The sequence below is a fragment of the Saccopteryx bilineata genome, chromosome 11, assembly GCF_036850765.1.
Source record: "Saccopteryx bilineata isolate mSacBil1 chromosome 11, mSacBil1_pri_phased_curated, whole genome shotgun sequence".
NCBI classification, from domain to species: domain Eukaryota; kingdom Metazoa; phylum Chordata; class Mammalia; order Chiroptera; family Emballonuridae; genus Saccopteryx; species Saccopteryx bilineata.
In genome coordinates, this window is record NC_089500.1 from 5,949,725 (window position 1) to 5,963,053 (window position 13,329).

General features: G+C 47.3%; 1 protein-coding gene across 1 annotated transcript in view; it reads right to left on the minus strand.

Annotated features, from left to right (window-relative positions):
• Positions 1–859: 859 nt before the first annotated feature.
• DOK6 (docking protein 6) overlaps positions 860–13,329 on the minus strand; it is a 229,329-nt gene continuing 216,859 nt past the window's right edge. The window contains exon 8 of the mRNA XM_066246533.1: positions 860–3,541. Coding sequence (XP_066102630.1) covers positions 3,402–3,541 — 140 coding nt within the window. The 3' untranslated portion in view covers positions 860–3,401. The remainder of the gene's footprint in view (positions 3,542–13,329) is intronic.

The window sequence follows — 13,329 nt, forward strand, 5'->3', positions numbered from 1 at the left end:
GAGCTTGACTTTTAATAAATACGTTTCACTTTATTTCACATGCCCTATCAAACTGCATCTTCCCTAACATATAAGTAAATATATATCTCTTATTTCATTAAGTTCAAATTGTGGCAGTCACCAGAACCTAGTGACTCACAAATATTTGCAACCCCCATAAATAAATTAGTTCTGAGCACCCACTATTCATTCTATGAATAACTGAACATTGTGTTTTCTTTTTTCCTCCCATCAGCATAGTAAGCTATTGTGTTAAAGTTATTTTGTACTTTTTTGCATATTTTAAATATAATGTCACTTGTACAACAATTAATATTATCGGAAAAAAATTGGGGACATAAAAGATTACAGTCTCCTGTAATCTTTGTGTAAAGTGTGTATATTCCCCTGGGCTTTCTCTGGTCTTGTAAGAGCCTTTGTGACCCGTGTTGGGTTCTGTCATCATTGCCCTCTGCCCACCCAGTGTGGAAGCTGTGATCATCTTCATTCACCTGTCCCTATCTGGATGGAACCTTCAACTGAGTCACTTTCAAAAGGAGCCAAAAGTTGTCTTTGGTTCATAGCAAGTCTCTCCCTCTCAATGAAAGCATTACATATGTATCAAAGAGAGAATGCCATTTCTGGAGGGAGAAAAATGACTTGCGAAGTAGAGGCATCTTCAGTCAAAAACCTAGTGAGTGAGCCCAGTACATGCCTGTGGCCACTCTACTTGCTCCTGTGCAATTGATTTCACGAAGTTACAGGAGACTGATTTGGTAACTTTTCATTTTTGGTTTTTGTCAAAGATTTATCGGCTTGTCACTTTTATTACAATATGCTCACTGCTTTATGTCAAGTATATCAGTAATTTTGACTTGCCTACAATCGTTAAGTGTAGTTGAGGAGTATGTGCTAGAACAAATCTCTCCAAAAACGTCCCATGAGCTATTTTATAGCATTGTTCTCATTGCGATGAGATTGGATAAAAGCATGGGAAGGAGATTTCTGTCTCAGAGAGAGTCTTGCTACGACATGGTTTTCAGAACGAACTGCCCATGGTTTTGCCTGGTCTTTGGCCCTCCCTCAGTTAATGCTCACTGCTACAATCATGAGAAAATGGTGTTTTTGCAGGACGTCATGCAGGTACGGTGTCTCCCACCCCATGGACACATGAGCAGACTCATCTCATTAGCAGAATCTCCACCTTGGACCCGTCTGTGCTCCAGGCACATTCACAAAGCTGAGACAGGAACTGAGGCCCCTGAGGGCCTTTCCCCACGAGTCACTTTGGAGAAACCTGTGGTCTCCAAGCAACAGCTCGACTGAGTGAGCCTGTGAGAGTCTTGCTCTGAGCAAGACGCCACTAGGAGCTGTGCTCAGGCGGTCTCGGCTTGGAGTTGCTCTGGTGAGCTCCACTCGCCATCGTCAAAGCGAATGCCTCATGCTAAAGGAATGCAGAGGCGTTCAAGCTCTGAGAGCCGGGCTTTCCAGGGAGCTCTGTCCTCTGCAGGGACCAGTCACCTGCTCTTCTGCTGCATTGGCACAACTCAGCGCCGAGCCTTTCAGCAACTTCCTTTTTATCCCTGAAAGCTCAGGATAATTATTTCTTCCCAGCCACGTTAGCTCTTACGATTAGCATCTTGATAGGGGTTTTCATACTTATCTGAGAGCTGCAGAGAGTCTGGTAGTTGCTATGAGGGTGAATTTATCAAGGAGGAACCCTGTACCATTTCATTCTGTAGTAATTCTCTGAAATGAATTGTGGATCTGCATTCAGGTTATGGATAGGGATAGAAAAACATCCTACCACAGATCAGCCAAACTGGTGTGTTTTAACAGACTCACTTGAATAATTTGAAAGATTTTGCTATTAAGGAAAAAGCAAACATACCAGGTTTTCCTCCTACGTGGCCCAGACTCACTGCTGTTCCAGCCCCTGGGAGTATTGCGGAGCTGACCATCCTGGGCGCCTGGCATCAAATAATCAGGCAGAATCACTTTTGGTTTTACTCAACTAAACTCCAAAATTGAGGGCAAAACTATGTTGAACTGAATTAGCCAAACTGCTTTCGTTCATGAGGAAATCACCCCTTCCCTTTGAAACTCGAAGGTTGGCCATTAGTGTCAAAGATAAAAGAAAAAAATTGTATTTAAACCACTCTCTCTTAGTGCCAGCCAACCCGCATTCAGTAAAAGGAAAGGAAAGCCCAGCACTTCCTGGTGACACACTGAACAGCGAGTCCCCAGCGGCTGTCTGGAGAGAGCATGTGTGAGGGCTTAAATGATATCTACACTCCCGAGCCTGCTGTTCTCCTGACTGCAACAGAGCTCAGTTCTGGCAAAGGGTGTTTTTATCTCCTTCTTAAATGGCTTCTCATTTGGAGTCCTTTTTCTTGAGATTAAATGGGAGCCGGCTGTCATCACACCTAATCTTTCCCACATCGCTCAGCAGGATGGCCACAGGGGAAACAGCTATTGTCACCAACAAGGGAACGTTAACCAGAAAGCGCGGTGACTTGACGAGTAGGACAGCTAACCTGGTTCGTGTGCTTCCAAAGCATCCCCCACCTCACATTTTCCCGCTTGTCATCAGGGCAGACCTGACTATATAAATAGTTCTGCTAATAAGAAGCCTTTTTATTTTTACAGCACTGTTTTAAAAATAGCTACTCAACATAACACTCTTGGTTTTAATGCACCAAATTACGTTTTTTGACCATTCAAGTGAGCATGACCTGTCTCCCCCAGTACAGAGTTGATAACATTTGTTAGAGATAGAGGGATGTAGCAAAATTCATATCTATATTTGTCTACAGACACACACACACACACACACACACACACACACACATGCACGCGTGGACACAAGTAGAGCTATAAGGCCCTGCTCAACAGTGTGTTCTAAATTTCATGTTTCCTTAATTGTCACTGGGCTTATTTATATGGAGAGTTAGGATGCCACTTGTAGAGCTTATTGGATTTGTCCCTGTGAAACCTTCCAGCCACACAGCTTGCGGTGGGTCACCTTTATGTCTAAGGACTCATCCTGTCATCATATGAAAGAACTAAGCCATGAGGACACCAACTGGGTAAACAACCCTGTGTGGTCAATGCTCACGGTGCCCAGGCTGTTGTGATTGCCAAATCCAAAGACTTTTAATCAAAGAACTATTCATACAATTTGGATTCTATTTTTGTAAAACCTAGATGTCCCTCCCCCCAAGAAACTCAATAAATAAAGCACTTAGCCACAGAATCAAGGAAGTGGAACTCCAGATTTGAGCCTTCCACTGGGATGGGGGCTAGACGCGACCCATGTCAACTTCTACTGCAATTGGGCTTCCAAGAGGCAGAGGGCGCAATGACCACTCAAGCAGGTCCGGGACAGACTGTCTCTCTGGTCAGCAGTGGTTCTCTGTGTGTCATTGAATGAGGCTTGAGCTGTAGCTGAATCCATAGCTGCTGGGCTGGGACAAGGACTGTGGAGTCTCTTCGCTCTGCTCCGAGGCGTAGCTGGGAAAGGTCTGTGCCCGTGACATCTTCGAAGAACCAAACCCATGACCTGGAGAGGGAGAAAGGAAGAAGGGCTGTACTAAGAAACAGTGATAGCAGAACAAAAAAACACAATGAAAAAAAAAAAAAGAAAAGAAAACAGATCAGAGCTCGCACTTCCTCCAGACTGAGCTCCGGTTAAGTGGGTAGAAATAGAGATGATGGTGACTTGTTCTATAATGAGTAAAAATGTTACCTACGGGACTTGTTTTTTTCCTCAGGCTGTTCTGTCAACCATCGTGGATGCCAGAGAGCCAGGTAAATTTTCTAAGGATCTGAAACTTCTACTCTCCTTCAGCTTTTGAAACCAAAGCAGATGCTTATCCAACACACACACACACACACACACACACACACACACACACACACAAAACAAACCCCACAAAAACTCACATTGTTTTTGATGGAGAGTCTGTATCCTGCTTTCTTTTCTTTTATAATCGCTTTCAGCATAGAGAAGCAAATTACACACTTTCTTGAAACCTTTTCTGAGTAGGAAAACTACACTTCATCCTAAGCAGTAACCATCAATTATCAGGAAAAAGTTTTCACGGTGAGAGTGATCGGGGCCCTGGCTTTTCCTAGCAGGTTTGTGAGGAGCTGAACCCATTCTGTGATACAGTTAACCCAGATGATATACCTTTCTGGTTCCTAAAATAGCTCCCCAAACGTGAGATCTCACAGGAGACGTGTTTTCAGAAGATTCTCTTTCTGCTTTTTTGTCGTTCAGCTGCACCCCTGAGATGGAAAATTGGGCTAACATACACACAAAAAACTCAGAAATCATTACTGAAAAATGTGTCAGAATGTTTAGAATGTAGGGAGAAAGTGTCATTTCCAAGGCTTCTGATAAACGTCCTCCTCGTCCTTCGTGTTAAGCCGGGATTAATACTTCTTCATAGTTGGGAATGACAATTATCTAGTGCATGAGCTCAGTGGGAGAGAAGACACAGTGTTCTCTGCATTTCATCCAAAATAGGGGATAGTCTGAGCTTGGTGGGAGAGAAGACCCAGTGTTCTCTGCATTTCATCCAAAATAGGGGATAGTCTGAGCTTGGTTTTTACTGTTTCGGGTCTTGGTGGGTGATAGATACATGAATTCATCATAACTTTCAAGCTGCCCTTTTGCTGTTCCACTTGTCTATCTGACCTCATATCACCTCTGAAACAGAAAAGTTTTAGGAAGCTGGTGAGCCGCCCCGAGGAGAAGTGTTCCAAGAAGCCGATATCATAAAACTGCAGAAGGAAGCATACCAGGACTTTTGACTTAACACCCACTTGCTTGAGACCCTCCTTTTAACCCTGTAAATTCATCTCTATAGCTTGTACTGAGGTTCTTCTCCCTGGGAGAAGTGCCCGGCAGGGTTCCTTTCTTCCTTTCAATAAAGTCTGTTACTCTGGTCTTTCGGACTCCCATGGATTCCAACATTTGGTGCTGAAACCTGGGACAGGGTACTAACTGCCTGGACAATCCCACTTTGCCGTCCAAACTTACAACCAGGGAAGCAGTGGACAGCGGTAGCTTGTCCGGGCTTACTCCCTGATTCTGTTTGGATGTGTAATTGTAGGTTGATTGGCTGGCAGTCTATCCCTGTCCTGAACCCCTGCTGGACCAGAATGGTAAGGAGTTTCTCCCTCCCCTTCTCTGGTTGGCCTCCAAATTTCTCTCTAAAAACACCTCTTCCTGGTTGACGGTTTTGACTTTGGGCCCCATATCTATGAGTGGTCTGCCTCTACTCCTTTATGGACTTCTATGAAAGTCTAGGTGTGCCTAGCCAGGCCCCTCTCCTACGTCCCGGGATCTCAGCCTTGGGGAGATGACCTCTTGTCTGAGACTCTCTCTCTATGGAGATTTTCTCCTCTCAGAACTGTGACTGAAGGTGGGGACGCCCCCTTCTCTCACCAGTTTCCTCTACTGTGGGCTCCTCTCAGTCTAAACCATCCAGCCAGGCTCTCCTTGGAACATGGGCTCCTCCCAATCTCAGGCCTCAGAGACTACTCCTCTACTCCTTCGGGACTCACCCTACTCTCTGAGGTTCACAGTTTGGGAGGTTTCTACTCTGAGTGGCTAGCTTCTACGAACTTCCTCAAAAGTCTGGGCCCCTAGCCAGGTTGCTTTCTACTACCATTACAATATCCTAAGAGATCTTGACAATTTCTGCCACTGGATGGGGAGGGCATCAGAAATTCCTTACGTGCAGGCTTTCTTCTCCCTTTGTTCCTGTCCTTAATTTCTGTGCCTCCTGTTCTAATCGCAGGCCGTTTTTGGCCAAAGAAACCTCACCTAAAACCTCTGTTCCTAATCTCTCCTTCTCCATGAACTCCTAACTCTCTCCCCCTCCTTCCTGATCCCCGAGGGCATCCCTTTCTCGGGACCCCTCTCTGGTCCCTTGCAAATCTCTCTTCCCTCCAGAAAGCCCCCTCTCTTCTCTTCACTAGCCCCCTCTCTTCTCTTCACAGATGGGCGGCTCTGTCTCCTTTTCTTCTTTGACTCATCCCCTCACCCCGCCGGCCTTCCACTATCCCTCATCCTCTTCTCTCTCCTCAGAGCTCTAAATCTTTTTAACTCCTCTAACAACATGGCGCCACCACCAATCCTCCTCCTCCTCCTGCAGATTCTATCTTCCTTCTTTCCATCTAAGCTGTTCACACTGTCCGTCCTTCTGCTTCCTCTCTTCCTTAACTGTGTCTGAGTCTAAGGCCTTAAACCAGGGGTCCCCAAACTTTTTACATAGGGGGCCAGTTCACTGTTCCTCAGACTATTGGAGGGCTGGACTATAAAAAAAGCTATGAACACAGTGGTAGAGCGTTGGCCTGGTGTGAAGGAGTCCTGGGTTTGATTCCTGGCCAGGGCATAAAGGAGAAGCGCCCATCTGCTTCTCCACCCCTCCCCCTCTCCTTCCTCTCTGTCTCTCTCTTCCCCTCCCGCAGCCAAGGCTCCATTGGAGCAAAGTTGGCCCAGGCGCTGAGGATGGCTCCATGGCCTTTGCCTCAGGCGCTAGAATGGCTCTGGTTGCAACAGAGCAACGCCCCAGATGGACAGAGCATCGCCCCCTGGTGGGCATGCCGATGGATCCCAGTCGGGCGCATGCGGGAGTCTGTCTGACTGCCTCCCCATTTCCAACTTCAGAAAATACACACACACACACACAAACAAAACTCCAAAACTATGAACAAATCCCTATGCACACCGCACATATCTTATTTTAAAGTAAAAAAACAAAACAGGAATAAATACAATATTTAAAATAAAGAACAAGTAAATTTAAATAAACAATCTAACTAGTATTTCAATGGGAACTATGGGCCTGCTTTTGGCTAATGAGATGGTCAATGTCCGGTTCCATATTTGTCATTGCTAGCTGTAACAGGTGATATGATGTGCTTCTGGAGCTGTGACGTGTGCATCCTGCATCACCGGAAGTAGTACTGTACGTGAGTGACGCCGCCACATACAATACTCCAGGATACATCTGCATCCTGTGCTCCTCTCACTGACCACCAATGAAAGAGGTGCCCCTTCTGGAAGTGCAGCGGGGGCTGGATAAATGGCCTCAGGGGGCTGCATGCGGCCTGCAGGTTGTAGTTTGGGGACCCCTGCCTTAAACCAGTAATTACCTGCCTCTTAAACCAGGCTTACTCATCCCCATGACTCTCCCTGCAATACTCCCATCCTTCCTGTTCAGAAACCTTCAGGGGCTTATCACCTCGTACCAGACTTACACCTAATCAATGAGGCAGTAGTTCCCCTCCATCCAGTAGTCCTAATCTCTACAAGTTACTGTCGCACATTCCCTCAAATGCCACTCACTTCACAATCCTAAACCTCAAAAATGCCTTCTTTACCATTCCTCTACACCCTGACTCTTACTTTCTGTTTGCCTTGACCCGGACACTAATACAGCCCAGCAACTTACATGGACTGTCTTACCCCAGGGATCAAAAACAACCCACACCTGTTTGGGCAGGCACTAGCTCAGGATTTAGCAGCATGTAATCTTAAAACTAGTACTCTCTTATAATATATAGATAACCTACTCCTCTGCAGCCCCTCCCTGTTTGCCTCAAGAAGACACATCTCCACCCTTCTTAACTTCCTCACCATGAAGAAATATCGCGTCTTCTCTGCTAAGGCTCAATTTCACTCTTAGTCCGTAGTCTATCTGGGCATCACCTTAACCCCTACCACCTGAGTTCTCACCCTAGATCGAACTCAAACTCTCCGCAGTCTCCAACCACCTACCACCACAGATCAAATCTTTTCTTTCCTTGGTCTAAGAGGCTTCTATAAACACTGGATTCTCAATTTTGCTCTCTTAGTCAAGCCCCTCAGTGAGATCTTCTGAACATGGCTTTTAAGGTCTATAATGGCCAAAGAAGTAACAGAAAAGGCAAATAAGGCCCAAAAGAGGTCAGGAAATACCAGCTTTTGGCATATGCTCTTAAAGACTCCAGTGCCCTAAAGGGCTTCATAGGATTCCATCAGGGCCCTGCTCCAGAGTGGAAAGAAAGGTCATTGAACTGAAGCCTGCTACGCTTCCCGACCCCACCTCTGCTGTAGAAAGAGGGACATGAGAAGGTAAGCTGCCCCCTTGCTCCATGGAGGGAGGGTTCAGTCTCTTCAAGCCCTGCTCCAGCTACCTGTGACCTGACCTTGCCCAGCATGCTGGGAATTGCCACTGAAGGCCCAAGGACATCATTCATGAGCTTAAAGTATTTCTTTCAAGTAGCAGATAAACTAATCTCACTTCTTGTAAACACAAGGGCCATCTGCTATGCCTTACCTGAATATTTGAGGTTTATTTATCCCTCAAAGATCTCTACTGTGGGTATTGACAGTCTGATTTTGTTACTTTATTTAATGTATAGCATCTCCTTTATTCTTCTTATCTCAATGCCCCATGACTATTATAGACTGGGACCTGCTGCTAATTCCAGCTAGAAGTAGTGGTCACTAGGACTTAAACTCTTAACTACAAAGTGTAGAAATGTAACCACCCTTTCCCTAAGTACTTGCAGGATTTACAGGTTACTCAGCAAACCATTTAAAAACTGTCCAAGAGGAGCTTCCAGCATTACATCACCCAAGGACTGACTTTCATGTGGACAGGTCCACACACCGTGATCCTGACAACTCCCACTGCTGCTAAGGGCGGCTCTTTCCTCCACTCTTATCATCTGGAGCTCAGAAACAGAGAAACAAAACTAACCCCTTGTCCTTCTATTCTCTATTCACCTCGCAACCTACCTCACCCAATCAGGTGCTTTCTACTCGTGTGGGACCAATACCTATATGTGTCTTCCTACTAATTAGACAGAAACCTGTACCCTAATCTATCTCACCCCAAATATCAACCTAATCCCACCCCATAAGCCTCTTCCAGTTCCTAGTACACTACCCGTCAATCTAAGGACCAAACGAACTGTATAGGTTCTTGTTGCTTTAGAAATCTCTACAAAAGTGGGTCCAGGGGCATGGGGACTGGCCACTGCCCTGTCTTATCCCCCCCCCCCCACTGAAGCCCAGCAAATTCGTAAACATGGAATTAGTGGTTTCACACAAACTGGGTGTCTTCACTATTGCCTTTTATTGGCCCACACACCCTCCTATTTATTTTTCTAACTTTTGAACCCTGCCTCTTACTTTTGTTCACTAATTTCTTACAGAACTTCATGCAGACCTTCACCAATCAGAAAACTGGAAAAATCTACCTAACCCTACACACCAACCCTGAAACCTGCCCTCACAAAACAAAAAATCTGGAACTCTATAAAAACATCCCTACTCCAACTGCCCCAGGGAGAGGTTCATGAAGGAGGCCCCAATAGGGATAACAGCAGGAAGTAGCTCCAGAAGATGGCTGATCCAAGACAAACCTCCTTCCTGAACCCCATACCCTTTCCTTCCCCCCACCTCTTTTTTCTTTTTATCATACCACAGAGTTGAGAAATGATAGATACATGAATTCACCAGAACTTCCAAACTGCCCTTTTGCTGTTCCACTTGTCTATCTGACTCCACCCTTACTTACTGGACTATTGCCCCTGAAACAGAAAAGGTCTAGGAAGCTGGTCAGCCGCCCTGAGGAGAAACGTTCCAAGAAGCCGATATCATAAAACTGCAGAAGGAAGCATACCAGGACTTTTGACTCAACACTCACTTGCTTGAGACCCTCCTTTTAACCCTATAAATTCATCTCTATAGCTTGTACTGAGGCTCTTCTCCCTGGGAGAAGTGCCCGGCAGGGTTCCTTTCTTCCTTTCAATAAAGCCTGCTACTCTGGTCATTCAGACTCCCATGGATTCCAACAGTGGAGAGGCCTCAAGGGAAGGCAATTTGTTATGCAGAAACAGGGACCATCTGGCCAGGTCCTCAGGTGGTGCTGTTCTTCACAAGGTCAAGGTCACGCACGGGTCGTTGTCAGGTGTGCTTTCTCCAAGGAGTCTGAAGCTTAGGATCCAGGGAGGAAATGCAAGTGGATTAGGTCATCCAAAACTAATTAATCTGGTAGGACCTCTTAATGTGAAATCATGTGAGAGTCAAATCTTACTTGCCACATAAAAATCGTTTCAGACTCCCCGTTGGCCCAATGCTCTTGTGAAGACTCAACACGAGCAGATCAGGGAGGAGAGGCGCATGGGCCGTTCTTTCCGGCCCGCCCTGAGGTTCTGTAGCGTGGCCTCCTTCCAAGCTTCCAGACTTTTCTGCTCCCTTCCCCCTCCACCAAGGCCCCCAAACCCCACTTTGCTCCTTAGGCCGAGGGCGGCCATGCTTCCTGCCCCTGCCCACCCTTCACCGTGCCTGTGAGCGTGTCTTTTCTCTCAGATGGGAGACGCAGGTGCAGTAAGAAGTGCAGTGGGAGAGCGGAAGAGTGGGGAGGTTACCGGGAGGCTGGGGAGCTCAGCAGTGGGTGCTCAGGAGCTGGACCACCAGGTGCACCTGCATCCTCTGCTTTCACAAGGTGGAACCAACCTTGAGAGACTCACTCAGTTTTCTCAGGTTCCTAATCTGCACTCTGGGGGATAACATATCATATGGCTCTTTAGAGTGTGAGTTGCCATGTGTAAGTTGAATTCATACTCGTTAAGTCAGCAGTTCTCAACCTGTGGGTCGTGACCCCGGCGGGGGACGAATGACCAAAACACAGGCATTGCCTAAAGCCATGGGAAATACATATTTTCCGATGGCTTTAGGCGACGCCTGTGTTTTGGTCGTTGGTCCCCCGCCGGGGTCACGACCCACAGGTTGAGAACTGCTGCGTTAAGTACTCTCACCAGAGTGAGAGATAGGATGTCACTGCAGACTGCAGCAGGGCCATCGATACGAGCTGGTCAGTGATGGCCTCCCTACAGAGGTGGCATTTTGACAGGATGTTTATAGGACAAGGTTGTGACACACTGATTTTATATGGGAAAATGACTTAGGATTTTAACAATTTTGCCCCTTTATCTTACCATTGACTTGTTAGATAATAATTCACAGTTCCTTTAATTAGAGGTCCTGGCATTTATGAGCATAAACCAGGTGGAAATTCTCAAGTTCGGGCTACATTCCAGGCCTTGGTTTTATCCTGTTATTATTTTTTAAAGTGTGAAGTACATGAATGAGAGCAATGCTGGAAATCATCTTCAATTCATGTTACCTGTGGGCTAAAAGCTAAGCTCAGGTTGCAGATTCGGATGCGTCTTTTTGCCTGTGAACACACAGATTTTCACCCTCAAAGCTTAGGTGTCCAGGGTCCACGACACAACTCATAATGGCCAACCTGTGCTAAAACAGCTCCAAACGGCACAGGGGAGACGAAGGCAGGGGCAGCGTAGTCCCTGACCTCACAGGGTTCACAAGCCACTTTGGGGATGGTCACCAGACAAGGCAGGTCATGATGCATAGGAGATAATGGGTCCGAGCCCAGTCCCAGCAAAGCTTAGAAGGACCGGTGACCACACCGCACACGCCGCACACGCCGCACACGCCGCCGTGACCTTCGCGTCCCAGTGCGTGCAGACACCATCGCTGCCACGGACGGACTCCTGAGACCGAGGGACCTGTGTTCTCTCCAGCTCCGCCCCCGCCCCCTGTGCTTTGTGCCTCATTTGCCTCCCTGGATGGGGCACATTTCTCCAGCTGTTTTGAGGACTAAATGAAACACGCAGGAAGACACCTGGGTGGCTGGGCCCCTCCACAGAAGTTTGTTTTCTCCCTTCCTTCTCTGCAGAAGGGGCCGATGTTCCTGTCAGACCTTCTGTCCACTGTCTGCACGTCCTCCACCATCGTGGTGTGTGTCATCCCCTCGCTACAGCAGGTCGGGAACACGATTCTCCTTCAAGGTCAGCATGGCTCCCCTCCTCGCCTCCCTGAACGACTGCTCAGCTACCTGCTCATTAAATGGTGACTTCTCCTGCCTCCACCACCTCGCTCCACACCAGGCACAGATGAGGCCATTTAATACTTATCAAAACACAACACGCAGCCCATCGCAACTGCACGGAGGAAGGCTGAACAAAAGCTGTTTGCTTTGGGGCAACAAGGAGGATGAGAACAAAAGAGAGAAATAATTAAGCATTTTTCCTCCACAGTTGGTTGAGTGATGCCCTTGGGCACTGTTGATGGAAACAAAATAAACACAACAAAAATCAACTCTGCGGCTTGAATCACAAACTTGCGGGGACATATGGATTCACTCCACTAGACAGAGACTAGATTGAAATGCTTTCTAAACTTTCCCTGAAGCTCAGCCCACCAGGCAGATAAGGTGAAAATATACCCTGGAGGAGGCTATAATTAAGAAGCGACCCTGTTTGTTAACAGCTATGAGTATCTTAAAAGTCCTTTTGAATTTTGGTTTTTACTGCATGGTCTATTCACATTTGTTTTGTTTTTGTTGTTGTTGTTGTTGTTTTGTATTTTTCTGAAGCTGGAAACGGAGAGGCAGACAGACTCCCGCATGCGCCCGACCAGGATCCACCTGGCACGCCCACCAGGGGGCGTCGCTCTGCCGCGACCAGAGCCACTCTAGTGCCTGGGGCAGAGGCCATGGAGCCATCCCCAGCGCCCGGGCCATCTTTTGCTCCAGTGGAGCCTCGGCTGCAGGAGGGGAAGAGAGAGACAGAGAGGAAGGAGAGGAGGAGGGGTGGAGAAGCAGATGGGCACCTCTCCTGTGTGCCCTGGCTGGGAATCGAACCCGGGACTTCCGCACGCCAGGCCGACACTCTATCACTGAGCCAACTGGCCAGGGCCTATTCACATTTGTTTTAATAGAAAATAATTCTTAACTACCCATCTATGTATTCCTCCCACCCCCTTCTCCCCTTGTATACAAGCCCCAGTCTGAGAAATCTGATTCTGCTCCATGAACAAGGAAATTGTTGGTTAAAGTTTCAGTATTTGCATTATTTGAACAAAGTGTGACACCTCCTATTGGGAAAACAGGCATATTAGGCTTGCTCGCTTGTACTTCGCCTGATGAGCGTGTGAGCAGGGGCAGCACCACGTGTGTGCAGCTCTGCAGGGCTGCAGGTGCTTAGGCTCAGGGTGGATGGTGGATTGTGGATGGCCCGCCTGCCACTGGGAGGGGCTATTTTTGCTGTTTGTTTGCAGGAGAAGTGGTTTTCCTGCCCGTGTGCCTGTCTGCCTTTACGAGACTCTTAAACGGAATGGCCCGATGCTTTCCCACTCCACAATTCCTCTACTGTCTGCCCACATCCAGTGCAGACCCGCCTGGCCTTGGCCACTAGCATCACACCTACCAACTCCTGAGACTGAAGCAGACCACATGACAAGAAAGGTGAAGCCACCCT